Source organism: Mesoplodon mirus, assembly GCF_964341445.2.
Source record: "Mesoplodon mirus genome assembly, chromosome: 3".
NCBI classification, from domain to species: Eukaryota; Metazoa; Chordata; class Mammalia; order Artiodactyla; family Ziphiidae; genus Mesoplodon; species Mesoplodon mirus.
In genome coordinates this window covers 10051798-10063331 of record NC_138978.1, presented here as the reverse complement: position 1 = coordinate 10063331, position 11534 = coordinate 10051798, and the positions used below count along the sequence as shown (strand labels likewise).

The window sequence follows — 11534 nt, the reverse complement described above, 5'->3', positions numbered from 1 at the left end:
TGTTGATTCTTCCAATCCAAGAATGTGGTATATCTCTCCATCTGTTTGTATCATCTTTAATTTCTTTCATCAGTGTCTTATAGTTTTCTGCATACAGGTCTTTTGTCTCCTTAGGTAGGTTTATTCCTAGGTATTTTATTCTTTTTGTTGCAATGGTAAATGAGAATGTTTCCTTAATTTCTCTTTCATATTTTTCATCATTAGTGTATAGGAATGCAAGAGATTTCTGTGCATTAATTTTGTATCCTGCTACTTTACCAAATTCATTGATTAGCCCTAACAGTTGTCTGGTAGCGTCTTTAGGATTGTCTACGTATAGTATCATGTCATTTGCAAACAGTGACAGTTTTACTTCTTCTTTTCCTATTTGGATTCCATTTTAAAATTCTTCTTCTCTGATTGCTGTGGCTAAAACTTCCAAAACTATGTTGCATAATAGTGGTGAGAGTGGGCACCCTTGTCTTGTTCCTGATCTTAGTGGAAATGGTTTCAGTTTTTTACCATTGAGAATGATGTTGGCTGTGGGTTTGTCATATATGGCCTTTATTATGTTGAGGTAAGTTTCCCTCTATGTCTACTATCTGGAGAGTTTTTTTCATAAATGGGTGTTGAATTTTGTCGAAAACTTTCTCTTCCCTGGTGGCGCAGTGGTTAAGAATCCGCCTGCCAGTGCAGGGGACACAGGTTCGAGCCCTGGTCCGGGAGGATCCCACACGCCGCGGAGCAACTAGGCTCATGCGCCACAACTACCGAGCCTGTGCTCTGGGGCCTGCGAGCCACAGCTGTTGAGCCCGTGTGCCACAACTACTGAAGCCTGTGCGCCTAGAGCCCGTGCTCCACGATGGGAGAGGCCGCCGCAGTGAGGGGTCCGCGCACCGCAACAAGGAGTGGCCCCTGTTCGTCGCAGCTAGAGGGAGCCCGCGTGCATCAATGAAGACCCAACGCAGTCAAAAACAAATTAAAAAAATAAAAATAAAATAAATAAAATCTACTATTATAAATATAATTGTAATCCTTCTAGCTCTAAAATTTTATTATTTTAAATGTGTTCTAAAGGAGAAAAATTAATGCTCATTGTTTGTTTGTTTTTGGCTGCGTCAGGTCTTAGTTGCGGCACTTGGGATCTTCCTTGAGGCACGCGGGATCTTTCGTTGCAGTGCAGGCTCTTTGTTGTCGCGCACAGGCTTCTCTCTAGTTGTGGTGTTCAGGTTTTCTCTGTCTAGTTGTGGCCCGTGGGCTTAGTTTCCCTGCGGCATGTGGGTGGGATCTTAGTTCCCCAACCAGGGATCAAACCCGTTGTCCCCTGAATTGGAAGGAGGATTCTTTACCACTGGACCACCAGGGAAGTCCCAATGCTCATTGATTTTTCAAATCAGTTTTTAAGTCCTATTTGTTTTGAGACTCCAAACCAAGTTAAACATTTTTTTTAAACCCACATGCATTCTTTAAAATACTAAATTTCCTTTATAATTTTATAAGAACATTTATATCTTTAATATTTAAATGAATCACAGCACAATTATTTAGTCAACTAGCATTTACATAACAGCAGATTAAAAAATATATATACTGAACCGTGCTGTGCTGTCTGCCAAACAGGTCAAATTTATATCCTCTGGCCTGATCAACCAGCAGGTGACCTACGAGACTTGAGGCTCAGAATGTCTATAACTAGAGATGAATCCAATCACTCCTATGTCCACACCCAACCCTCCCTGCACTGGCTACTAGAGCAGCTTGGTAAATCATGATTCATTGGTGGCTGCATGTAAATGCTGAGACACATTTCATGTCCTGGGTTTGTTCTCCTCCCCTGTTGTAAGGAATAGAGGGTAAGCTAGAGGGATAAAGAATCCTGGGGGCTTCTGCTATGAAGGACAAGACTCATTTAATAATGTCTTACTGTTTGCCAGGTTGGGTGCCAAGCCCACAAGTGCATCATTTCGTTGGATCCTACAAAAATCCCAGAAACAAAACAAAACAAAACAAAAAAATCCCAGAAACTAGGTTTGTAGCATTGTCTTTCTTTCACAAGAAAACTGAGCTTTTACCTAAGGTCCCCCCAACCCTATATCCCCTCCCTTACTGGGTCAACAACACCAGCCCCTGAATCCTCAGCAGGGAGCTTTTCTGTGAATGCCCTTTGTTAGGGTCACTATGATGGTTAAATTTTTTGTGTATGAATATTGCTGTGCAAAACAATGATGGTAAAAAATGAATTCTGGATGAGGGTGTTTCTGGAGGAAATTAACATTGGAAACAGCACACTGAGTGAAGAGATCTGCCCTCATGAATATGGGTGGGCATCATGCAATCCTTGGGTTCTGCATGAAACAAAGAGGGCACATTCTCTCCTTCTCTCTCTTCTTACCCATGAACATCAAACCTTCTGGCTCTCAATCTTCCATACTGTGAAACTTAAACCAGCGGTCCCCTGGTTCTCAGGTCTTTGGCCTCAGACTTGGAGTCACACCATCTGCTTACCTGATTCTCAGCCTTAATCCTCAGTCTGAGTTATATCACTGGCTTTGTTGACTCTCTAGTTTACAGACAGCAAGCTGTGGGACTTCTCAGCCTCTGTAATCATGCAAGCCCATTCCCATAATAAATCTCCTTTAATATATATACAGGTGACCCTGGAAAACACTGGTTTGAAATGGTCAGATTCACTTACACACAGAGTTTTTCAAGAGTAAATATAGTTCTACAGGATCTAGTTAGTGGAACCAAGGGTGTGGAAATGAGGATATGGAGGGCAGACGATAAGTTATATGGGGATTTTTCAACCGAGGAGGGGGTGGTAACCCTCACTGACACATTGCTCAGCAATCAGATGTACGCTGTTGGTTACTCAGGAGAACCCTGACAAATACAGTCTTACCACAGGCCAGGAGGTCACGTACACCCACAAGTGTTTTGTTATACATTATACATCCTGATTATCTGATGGCAAAACATGCTATCTAGTCTTCCCTGATGGTGAGACATAGGAGGTTTTATGGGACTAAATTCAATCTCTCATTGATATAATCTAGCCCCTGAAAGGATATAATTTTTTTAATTCATTAATTAATTTATTTTTGGCTGTGTTGAGTCTTCGTTGCTGCTCTCGGGCTTTCTCTAGTTGCAGCGAGCGGGGCTTCTCATTGTGGTGGCTTCTCTTGTTGTGGAGCTCGGACTCTAGGTGCACAGGCTTCAATAGTTGTGGCACACGGGCTCAGTAGTTATGGCTCGCAGGCTCTCGAGTGCAGGCTCAGTAGTTGTGGCGCACGGGCTTAGTTGCTCCACGGCATGTGGGATCTTCCTGGACCAGGGCTCGAACCCGTGTCCCCTGCATTGGCAGGAGGATTCTAAACCACTGCTCCACCAGGGAAGTCCTGAAAGGATATAATTTTTAATGAGGTATAAAAACACTAAAACCATGTCACATGCCTGCATGATTTTAGTAGTTTGCTAAAAGAAATTCGTATAACTTCCCTGGTCCACCTGGATTAATTCAGGAAGGACCATTACTCACCATGGGTCCAGAGGTTCAGCTTATCTGCAGTGTGGATGACCCCTTCCAGAACTGGGAGCCATGCCTTGTGCAGTAAAGCCCATTCCCCCCACACTGAAAACTCAAGAACTAAGAGTTATGGACCCACCAGGAGAACCATGAGGACTGCTCATGTCCAGGGTCATGGCCTGAGCCAACAGTGAGGCCCTGCCAAGAGCTCTTCACTCCAGTGGTTCATTGACCACTGAGTATGTTCCTCTTTGTGTGTATTAACCCACTGAACAGCCACAGAAATAAGCAAGGAAGTAAGAGATGCTCCAGACTAAAGAACTGGTGGGAATGGTAAGATTAGAGATCATAGACAATTCAGAGCCATTTTTTTCTTCCATCAGTATCTGGAGATTCCTGCAGTGTAAACTGAGAAATCAGGATAATACAGCATGGAGAGCAGCAGTCAGTTTACACTGAGGGTCTCTTTATTTCTGACCATTCGTTTACAACCATCTACCCAGGGATAACTCCAACACGTGGGTCTCAAGACTCAATCCACCTCCAGAAATTTGGGTTCATATTTCTGACTCTATAAGACACATCTCCCCAAAAGGCCTATTATCTGTCAGAGTCAACTTTTCCCTCTGCATTTCTGCACCCCCGCTTCATCACTTTCTCTTCTCCCATTCACATTGAGCAGATGTCTGAAACCATGGGTCTGTTTTCCCTTCACGATGGAACTATGTCCTAGATATCAGTTTCCAAGTACTCAGAAGAAAGCTTTTAGACGCACCCAAGTAGTTAGGGGTATTTCAGCAGTATATGATGGGCTGGGGATGATAGAATGTGTTATCTCCACAGTGCAGACAGGGGCTGGAACTAATCCAGATGATCCTGGGACGTCCTAAGACTCTCAGAATCTCAAACAGTTCAGCCAGACACTGGGAAAATCTTCTCAGTTGGAGGATCCCCTGAGAGCTGTAACTCTCCTGAGGGACAGGATACAGCTCTTGACTTAAACTGGGCAGCCCGGAGGTGTGTCGCAGCAGCTTCTCCATGATGGCCATGGAGAGGAGGTTTCCACGCAGGCTGAAGAATGTGAGCTGGGAGCAGTGGCTCAGGGGTTGCAGGATGGTCTCGAGGTGAGAGTCCATGATCCCACATTGCTCTAAATACAGTTCCTGGAGGGTGGCTGCAACTTTCTCCAACAGAACCGGGAGGAGCTCAGGACTAGAGTAGGTCAGGGTGACGCCACTCAGATCCAGGCCCTTTAGCTGATTGATGTTCGGACACTGGGACAAATGGCTCAATTCTGAATCCGAAATGAGGCAGTGAGTTATTGCGAAGCTGTCCAAGGGGGTTGTCAGACACCTGGGGAGAAACAGATCAATTAGGTCTTGGAAATCGAGGTGGAAGTTGGCTTCAAGTAGGGAGACGAGTGATTTGCCCAAGCCCAAGGTGAGTCTGATCATCTGATAACCATCAATACCCAGAATGCCCAGTCTCATTTTAACCTGAGTCCTTTCACCTTCCTGTGTGACTGAGTCAAGTTGAAGGCTCTCTTTCATCATCAGTCAAGCAGAGAAAAACTTACTACACTTCTTATGAGGATGAACGAACATAATGGAGTACACTAAAACACGCTCAGGGGAGAGCCTGACATCTTGTCTCAGTAAAGAGTGGGCATCACTGAATTTTAATAGTAAGATACATACATAAAATGCTTCCTACTCAGGTTTCCCTCAGCCCATGTTTGGGCCACAGGCACGCATATCTCAGGCCAGGTAAGGCTTCTGGGTGATGTGCATAGTGGACCAACCAGGGCAAGATCTCATGACATCAATTGAGGTTCCCAGTCTGCAGGGGCTCAGTTATATTCCTGCATCATCTGCAAACCATCTACCAGTTTTTATTCTGCTTTAGGCTCCTGATCTATTATGATCATCTCCAGAATCACGCATTATCCATATATTAATTACCTTATCAGGAGCAAAAAACGACCTTTTGCAAACAGGGAATTTGAGACAGGCTCATTGTGGTCACAACACTGGTGCGCACAGAGCTTCCATTTAGAAATGTTCAGGCCTGATGGAGTTTTCATTCTTTAAGGCCCCCTTCCTTTACCTATTTTCCTAAGTCATCTAAACCAAGCTATCTCTTCCTAAAGAAGAAATCATATACCCACACCACTAGATCCTAACCCCTAGCCCATAGCTTCCTAGCAGGGTGTCCCTTTCTAGAGGCTCTGTCCCAGTTTGGGCCCCTACCTTGATTTGCGTGGTTATGTGATATCACAGTTCAGGATAGAGAAGCAAAAGGGACAGTGCTTTGGATATTCTAGTGTTGTGTTCGCTGTTACCTGGCCAATGGTGCACACTCACCTGAGCATCTGGTCCAGGCATCCTTCAAGTAAAGAGGGAGATTCCAGATGGAGATCCCGGAGGTGGTGCAGCCTGAGTAACTGAGAGGTAATTTGGACAAAGTGCTGCTCTTCCTGCTCCCCAATTGCAGACATGTGGATGTGGGAGAGAAGGAGTCTCTTCACTTTATTCATCTGGCCCAGGAGAGGAGCAAACATGGCCAGGGTGGACAGATGCCAGGTGCAATTCACTTGCACCTCCTGGATACAGTCCAACTGTACCATACTCAGGACCTTCATAATACTTTCCATGGGAAATGAAAGAATCCTCAGCTTCTTACAGCACAGGTGTATGGAAGCTTTTCTCTGCTCTACCCACCTGAGGAGGTAGGTGAGGAATCCATCCAAGGTCCTTTCCTTGAGATGAAGTTCTATGAATACCTCCAAGGGAGCCACGGGCTGTTTTGTCCTTGACCTGTCCTCAGCCACTTGTGCCATCAGTGAGCTTGAACATCCATGGACACTGTATCCAGACCACATTCTCCAGAAGTCCTGGCTGGTATTCCTTAAATCCAGCACCCGCAGTTTGCACTTCCTGTGGGAAAACAGCAGATTGGCAGCTATGGTTTAAGATCCACACATAATGAAACCACAGTCTCAGCATTTAGGCAACATTCAGACTTCCCACCTGAGCTTTTACTTCGCATCTCTGACATCACCTGCTGTCTTGCTCTCTTCTTCCCTCTCTGGATCACATTCCTCCATCTCCTTTCCCCTTCCATCCTTCCTGGCTTTCTACACCTATTACCCTTACGCATCCCTGGCTGAGACATGTACTTTCAGACTCCCCTACATCTTAGGCACTCATACACTGCTGGAAGGCATTTCCCAAAATGAGCTCAGCAATGGCCAAGTCTCTGTGTTTCTTCATTGGCATCATCAGAAGCCTGCATTCCATCCCTTGTCCATCCACTCTCCTGACTTCAGCTTTCTCTTCAGGGCTCCCCAAAACCTTACTAGGCTACCTTGCTCAGACTCACCTGGGATGATCTTTCTGTGCAAGCAGGATATCAAGCCCAGCCAGCACTGCTTGTAAGGTTCCCAGATGAGGTATCTTCATCAGGCCCCCCAGAGGCAGGCGTACAAAGGGCCAGGCTTGCACCATAGCCTTCAGGGTCTCACTGCGACTCCCATAGAATGCTTCCATGAACAGTGGGGGGAAGAGCTCTGTGGGCAGATCCTTCAGAGCCGTGATGGTCGAGGCCTCATCCCTCAGCAAGCTCATTCCCGCCAGGTCCAGGAGTCTCAGGGGGTTCTGGACACTCATCGTGACTCTGATCCTAAAGGAATCCTGTGGAAACTTGCAGGGAACAAGGCATCTTTCTCAGGTTAAGCATGAGCACCCCTTACTCGGTCGCCCCACCTTTCAGAAGAACCAACTCAGAGCCAGAGTCACTTCTCTGGCAGTGGTGGAAGAGCCTCAGTTTAGCAGAATTCCACTCTGGGCTCAGTGGGCCCAAAGCCATAGCTTTGCCCTTGTGGGCACCAGAACAAGCTTCTCACAAGTACCAAGGAGGAAGAAACCCAACCACTCGTCCATCCATTTCCATTCACTGCTTTGCTCAGTTAGGTTGCATTGGGAAGTGGCTACCATGAGCCCGAAGGCTGACCCCAGTCTTTTTTGGGGGAAGCCTTTCAGACCACCACTTAGGGCCCTAAAACTATGGGAATAGGAGCATCTTGTGGCCCAACACAGTCTCCAATCTCAGTTTCCACAGTTAACTGCACTGGGAAAGATGAAGCAGATATGCCTAAAATGAATACCATTTGTGCAAACTAAATCTTTTTTTTTTTTAATCTTTTGGCCGCACCACAAGGCATAGGGATCTTAGTTCCCCAACCAGGGATTGAACCCATGCCCCCTGCATTGGGGGCGTGGAGTCTTAACCACTGGACCACCAGGGAAGTCCCCGTGCAAACTAAAGCTTTTTAATGTAAAAAATTAAAATTCCAAACAGATGTCTTCATTAAAAAATAAAATCTGGTTGGTTAAGAGATTTTTTTTTTTTTTTTTTGCGGTACACGGGCCTCTCACCGCTGTGGCCTCTCCTGTTGCAGAGCACAGGCTCCGGATGCGCAGGCTCAGCGGCCATGGCTCACGGGCCTAGCCGCTCCGTGGCATGTGGGATCCTCCCCGACCGGGGCACGAACCCATGTCCCCTGCATAGGCAGGCGGACTCTCAACCACTGCGCCACCAGGGAAGCCCAAGAGATTTTTAAATGATATAAACCAAAGTACAAATCAACATGTTTGGGATTAAGGCAAAATTACACTTAGAGGCAAAATCAAAGCCTTACATTTGTACATCTGAAAAGAAAGAAAATCTCCCTGCCATCCATAGCTACATGCCATCATTCAAAACCTGCTGACCATAGATAAGATGAGAGTGTCTTTAGGTGAGGTCTGTAACTTACCAGCTCTGATGTGGCAGGGTGCTCAGACCTCAGATGGGGTGGAGAACCCAGGCAGTGACTCCAGAGAAAGAAGTTTCTGCAAATCTTCTTTGGTGCCTGAGGCTTTTATAGGCTTTTTAATCACATCTTCCCCCTTTGCAACTACTACCATCCAATCAGAAAGCGATGCCTGATTAGATTCAAGACTGTCCATCAGGTTAATCTTGATTGGATCTTTGCCTATAACCAGATGAATTGATTGAATCTGGTATTCATTCAGGTGGGAATAAATGGGGAGAGGGGATTCAAGGACTCAATCATTGATTCACTGCACAAACATTGATTGAGTTTTACTAATAGGGTCAGTTATAGCCAAGGGTGTGTGACAGGGAAGAGACTATTGGTTCCTGACATTGAAAAGATTGAAAAAACTTGAAAGCATCATTGTTGGGGAATCTTTGGCCAGATCAACTTAATCAAAATGTCCCACAATTAAAGCAACTTCAAAAACACATTGGGGTCATTCCCAAAGGAAACAACATAAACTCCTATCTGTATCAAGTTGTCACTTAGATTTTACAACAGAAACATAGCAGATCAAGAGCCTATTCAGGGAGCAAGGGAAATGCAATTGGAGATGTTCATGGTCCCCCAGGCTAAAGTCAGGGCTCCTCTGAAAGAAGTCAGGTCAAAACCACAATAAGGAGTAAGGGTGGGGACTGAGCAGTGTGGAGTAGGCCATTCCTAAAGGCACCCTTTGAATGACCCAAACAGTGTGAAATATTTTTTTTTCTCTCTTGGGGAAGAGGGAGACTAAACGACTTTTCTCTTGGTGGAGTTTAGCAATGAAAAAGGGAAACAGTGTCATGTTTGGGGTGTTTCCTTACAGAAAGATGGGATTAGCACAGCAAACCGGCATGAAAAGACTAAATCTGAGAATGTGAGCAGAGGGAGAGGCTGGGAGCCCTGGGAAGTCAGACATTTCCAAGACTGAGACCCCTGAGGGTGGGCACTGTGCGCTGTTTGGGAACTTGGACCCAGGGGGAGACATGAACGTGGATAAGGTGCACCAAACCCTGTCCTCATCGTGGTGGCTGCTACCAGTAAACATTTTCTTTTAGGTTCTTCCCACAGAGGCCGCTCCCCGATGGCAATTAGCCACAGCCTTTGTCCAGGACCTCTGGCAGCTGAATCACTACCCCATTGGCCCCTGTCCAAGTATATGTTGATAATTACTATTTCCTCAAAATTAAGAAAGTTCAACGCAAGTTATGATCAAAGTGACACCATTAGGCACAGAAATAAAATTTTGTTCTTCTCATATTTGTGAACAAACACTGTTCACAAATACCAACACCTTTCCCTACAAAGTCCAGAAGCTATGTTGGGTGTTTAATGATCTGCCACAGTCAGGGATGACTCCCACCTTGGGTTTCATCACATGGAGTTTTTTTGCAGTTTCAGTATGCAAAGAAAGTGTGACCCTCCCTCCACCCCTAAGAGCTCTTCTTGCCTTCCTTTCCTCCATTCACTGTGTTGTCCAAGTAATTCAATTATAAAACTGCCAAAGAAGGCTAGGAGTTTTGAAGAGTGTTCTCCACCTTGGTATCTTTCCAGATTACTTTCACCACATTTCTGCTATGGGTATAAATAGCCTTTGCATAAAATTGGGGTAGACTGGATTGTACTCAATAGACATTTTAACTCCCAGGCCACCAAACCCCTTTATTAATAAGCTGCAATAGAGTGAGATTAGTAACAATGATAATCATAAACCTCTCTGTTTATTGAACACAACGTGATGAGCAATGGTGTCAGCACTTTTTATCCACTACCTCAATTAACCTTCACAGGAAATGAAAGGTTCACTGCTCTTTTCCCATTTTTAGGCTGGTGGATTCAGGTGTGGGCTTGGGAGAGAAACCTGCCCACTTCCACACTGTGAATAATTGGTAGATTCTCTCATGTGAGGGGTACAGAAGGCCCCCCAAGTTGTCAGACAACCTAAGTGGTAGGAAGGACTGACTGACGGACTTCAGGTTATGTCAGTGTAAATGGGCAAATAGCAGAGTCCAAGCCGGGGATGTCTATAGGATCACAGCTTCTGTGAGATCCAAGGAGCTATGAGGGGTCAAAGTGTTGGAATGTCCTAGAAAAAAGCCCAGACCTCTCCCTTCCTCCTGGGTAGAGTGTAACCTCCTCTGTCCACATCCACTCAGAGCCTGTTTGCTCAGGGGACACACGGAGCATCGAGGAGGAGGGAGCACAAGTGCATAGAGGTGTCGTCCTTCCCACTCAATTCTGGGCCCAGCAGCACTCCCAGGGTCAGGTGAGGAGCCTGGATTTCGCATTTCTACCCTGTCTTGATTCCCTGTCTTCATGACCTCATTTGCAGCCCAGGTCAGAGCAGCCCTCTGAACCCATCAGGGGCACGTCCTGTCCTGCTTTTCCAGTCACAGGATCTCAAGAGGGATTCCAAATCATTGCTCCAGGGTCTTTGTTCAGGGGTTTAGAATGTTTCTGTGCATCCAGTTCCGTTTCCAGGATGAAGAAACTCGGCAGTCCTCTCTTTCTGCAGCCCACCAACATCACCTCTTCTAGAAACTGGAGCCTGGCTACAATGCTGGGCCCCCCTTCCACTGGGATCAGCAGAAATCAAGGAATTCTGCTTTAATTCCTCTGAGTTATTTTGGAGTTTATGACTAACCCCAAGGCATAGAGTTCCCCACTGCTCCTCTGGATCCACTGAGGCACCCAGAAATGCTGGGGGGAGACCCCTCCCAAGTTACAGAGGAGGATCTTGACTCTTCTGGTCTTCCTAGAGGTGACAGCTGATGGGAGGCCCTGGGGACCAGTCCCCTGCAGAGGCTCTCCCCTCCGTGGTTCTCTTGTTCCAACTCTTGATCTGACAAAGTTCTGCTCAAGCCCAGTAAGTCTTTTTTCTCTCCCAACTCAGATTCCTTCTTGCCCTGAGATGTCTTGTCCTCTCTGCCTTTTTTAAAGTTCAGGTCTCTGTGTTGGCCTTCCTTGCCCCCTCTAGTTCTCAACAGGCTCTGGTTCCACTCTAGATCCACTAATAACTTGCTATAAACAAGGAGCTGTTGCTCTTTCTTCCTCATCAATAAAGGTTTGATGAGAACATTACCCTGGGTCCAGGCAATTAATCCCGAGGGACAGGTTTGTAGAGACATGGTGGGTGGGGAGGATGTCTGGGACCCTCTCCAGGTGGGATTG

General features: G+C 46.0%; 1 protein-coding gene across 1 annotated transcript; it reads right to left on the bottom strand.

The window, feature by feature from the left end:
• Nucleotides 1-4009: 4009 nt before the first annotated feature.
• On the bottom strand, nucleotides 4010-8385 carry LOC309800897 (PRAME family member 8-like). The gene is made up of 4 exons (XM_082615203.1): nucleotides 8322-8385; nucleotides 6887-7206; nucleotides 5869-6441; nucleotides 4010-4858 (listed from the first exon to the last, which is right to left on the bottom strand). Exons 2-4 carry the CDS (start codon nucleotides 7171-7173, stop codon nucleotides 4300-4302), a joined length of 1419 nt encoding a protein of 472 aa, XP_082471329.1. The 5' UTR covers nucleotides 7174-7206; nucleotides 8322-8385; the 3' UTR covers nucleotides 4010-4299.
• Between the last annotated feature and the right edge of the window lie 3149 nt (nucleotides 8386-11534).

Coding starts and splice junctions, on each gene's coding strand:
- LOC309800897 (XM_082615203.1), bottom strand. CDS start 7,173: ATGAGTGTCCAGAACCCCCTGAGACTCCTGGACCTGGCGGGAATGAGC. Junction 6,442..6,886: donor GCACAGAAAGATCATCCCAG/GTGAGTCTGAGC, acceptor GTTTTCCCACAG/GAAGTGCAAACTGCGGGTGC. Junction 4,859..5,868: donor TGCCTGGACCAGATGCTCAG/GTGAGTGTGCAC, acceptor GTTTCTCCCCAG/GTGTCTGACAACCCCCTTGG.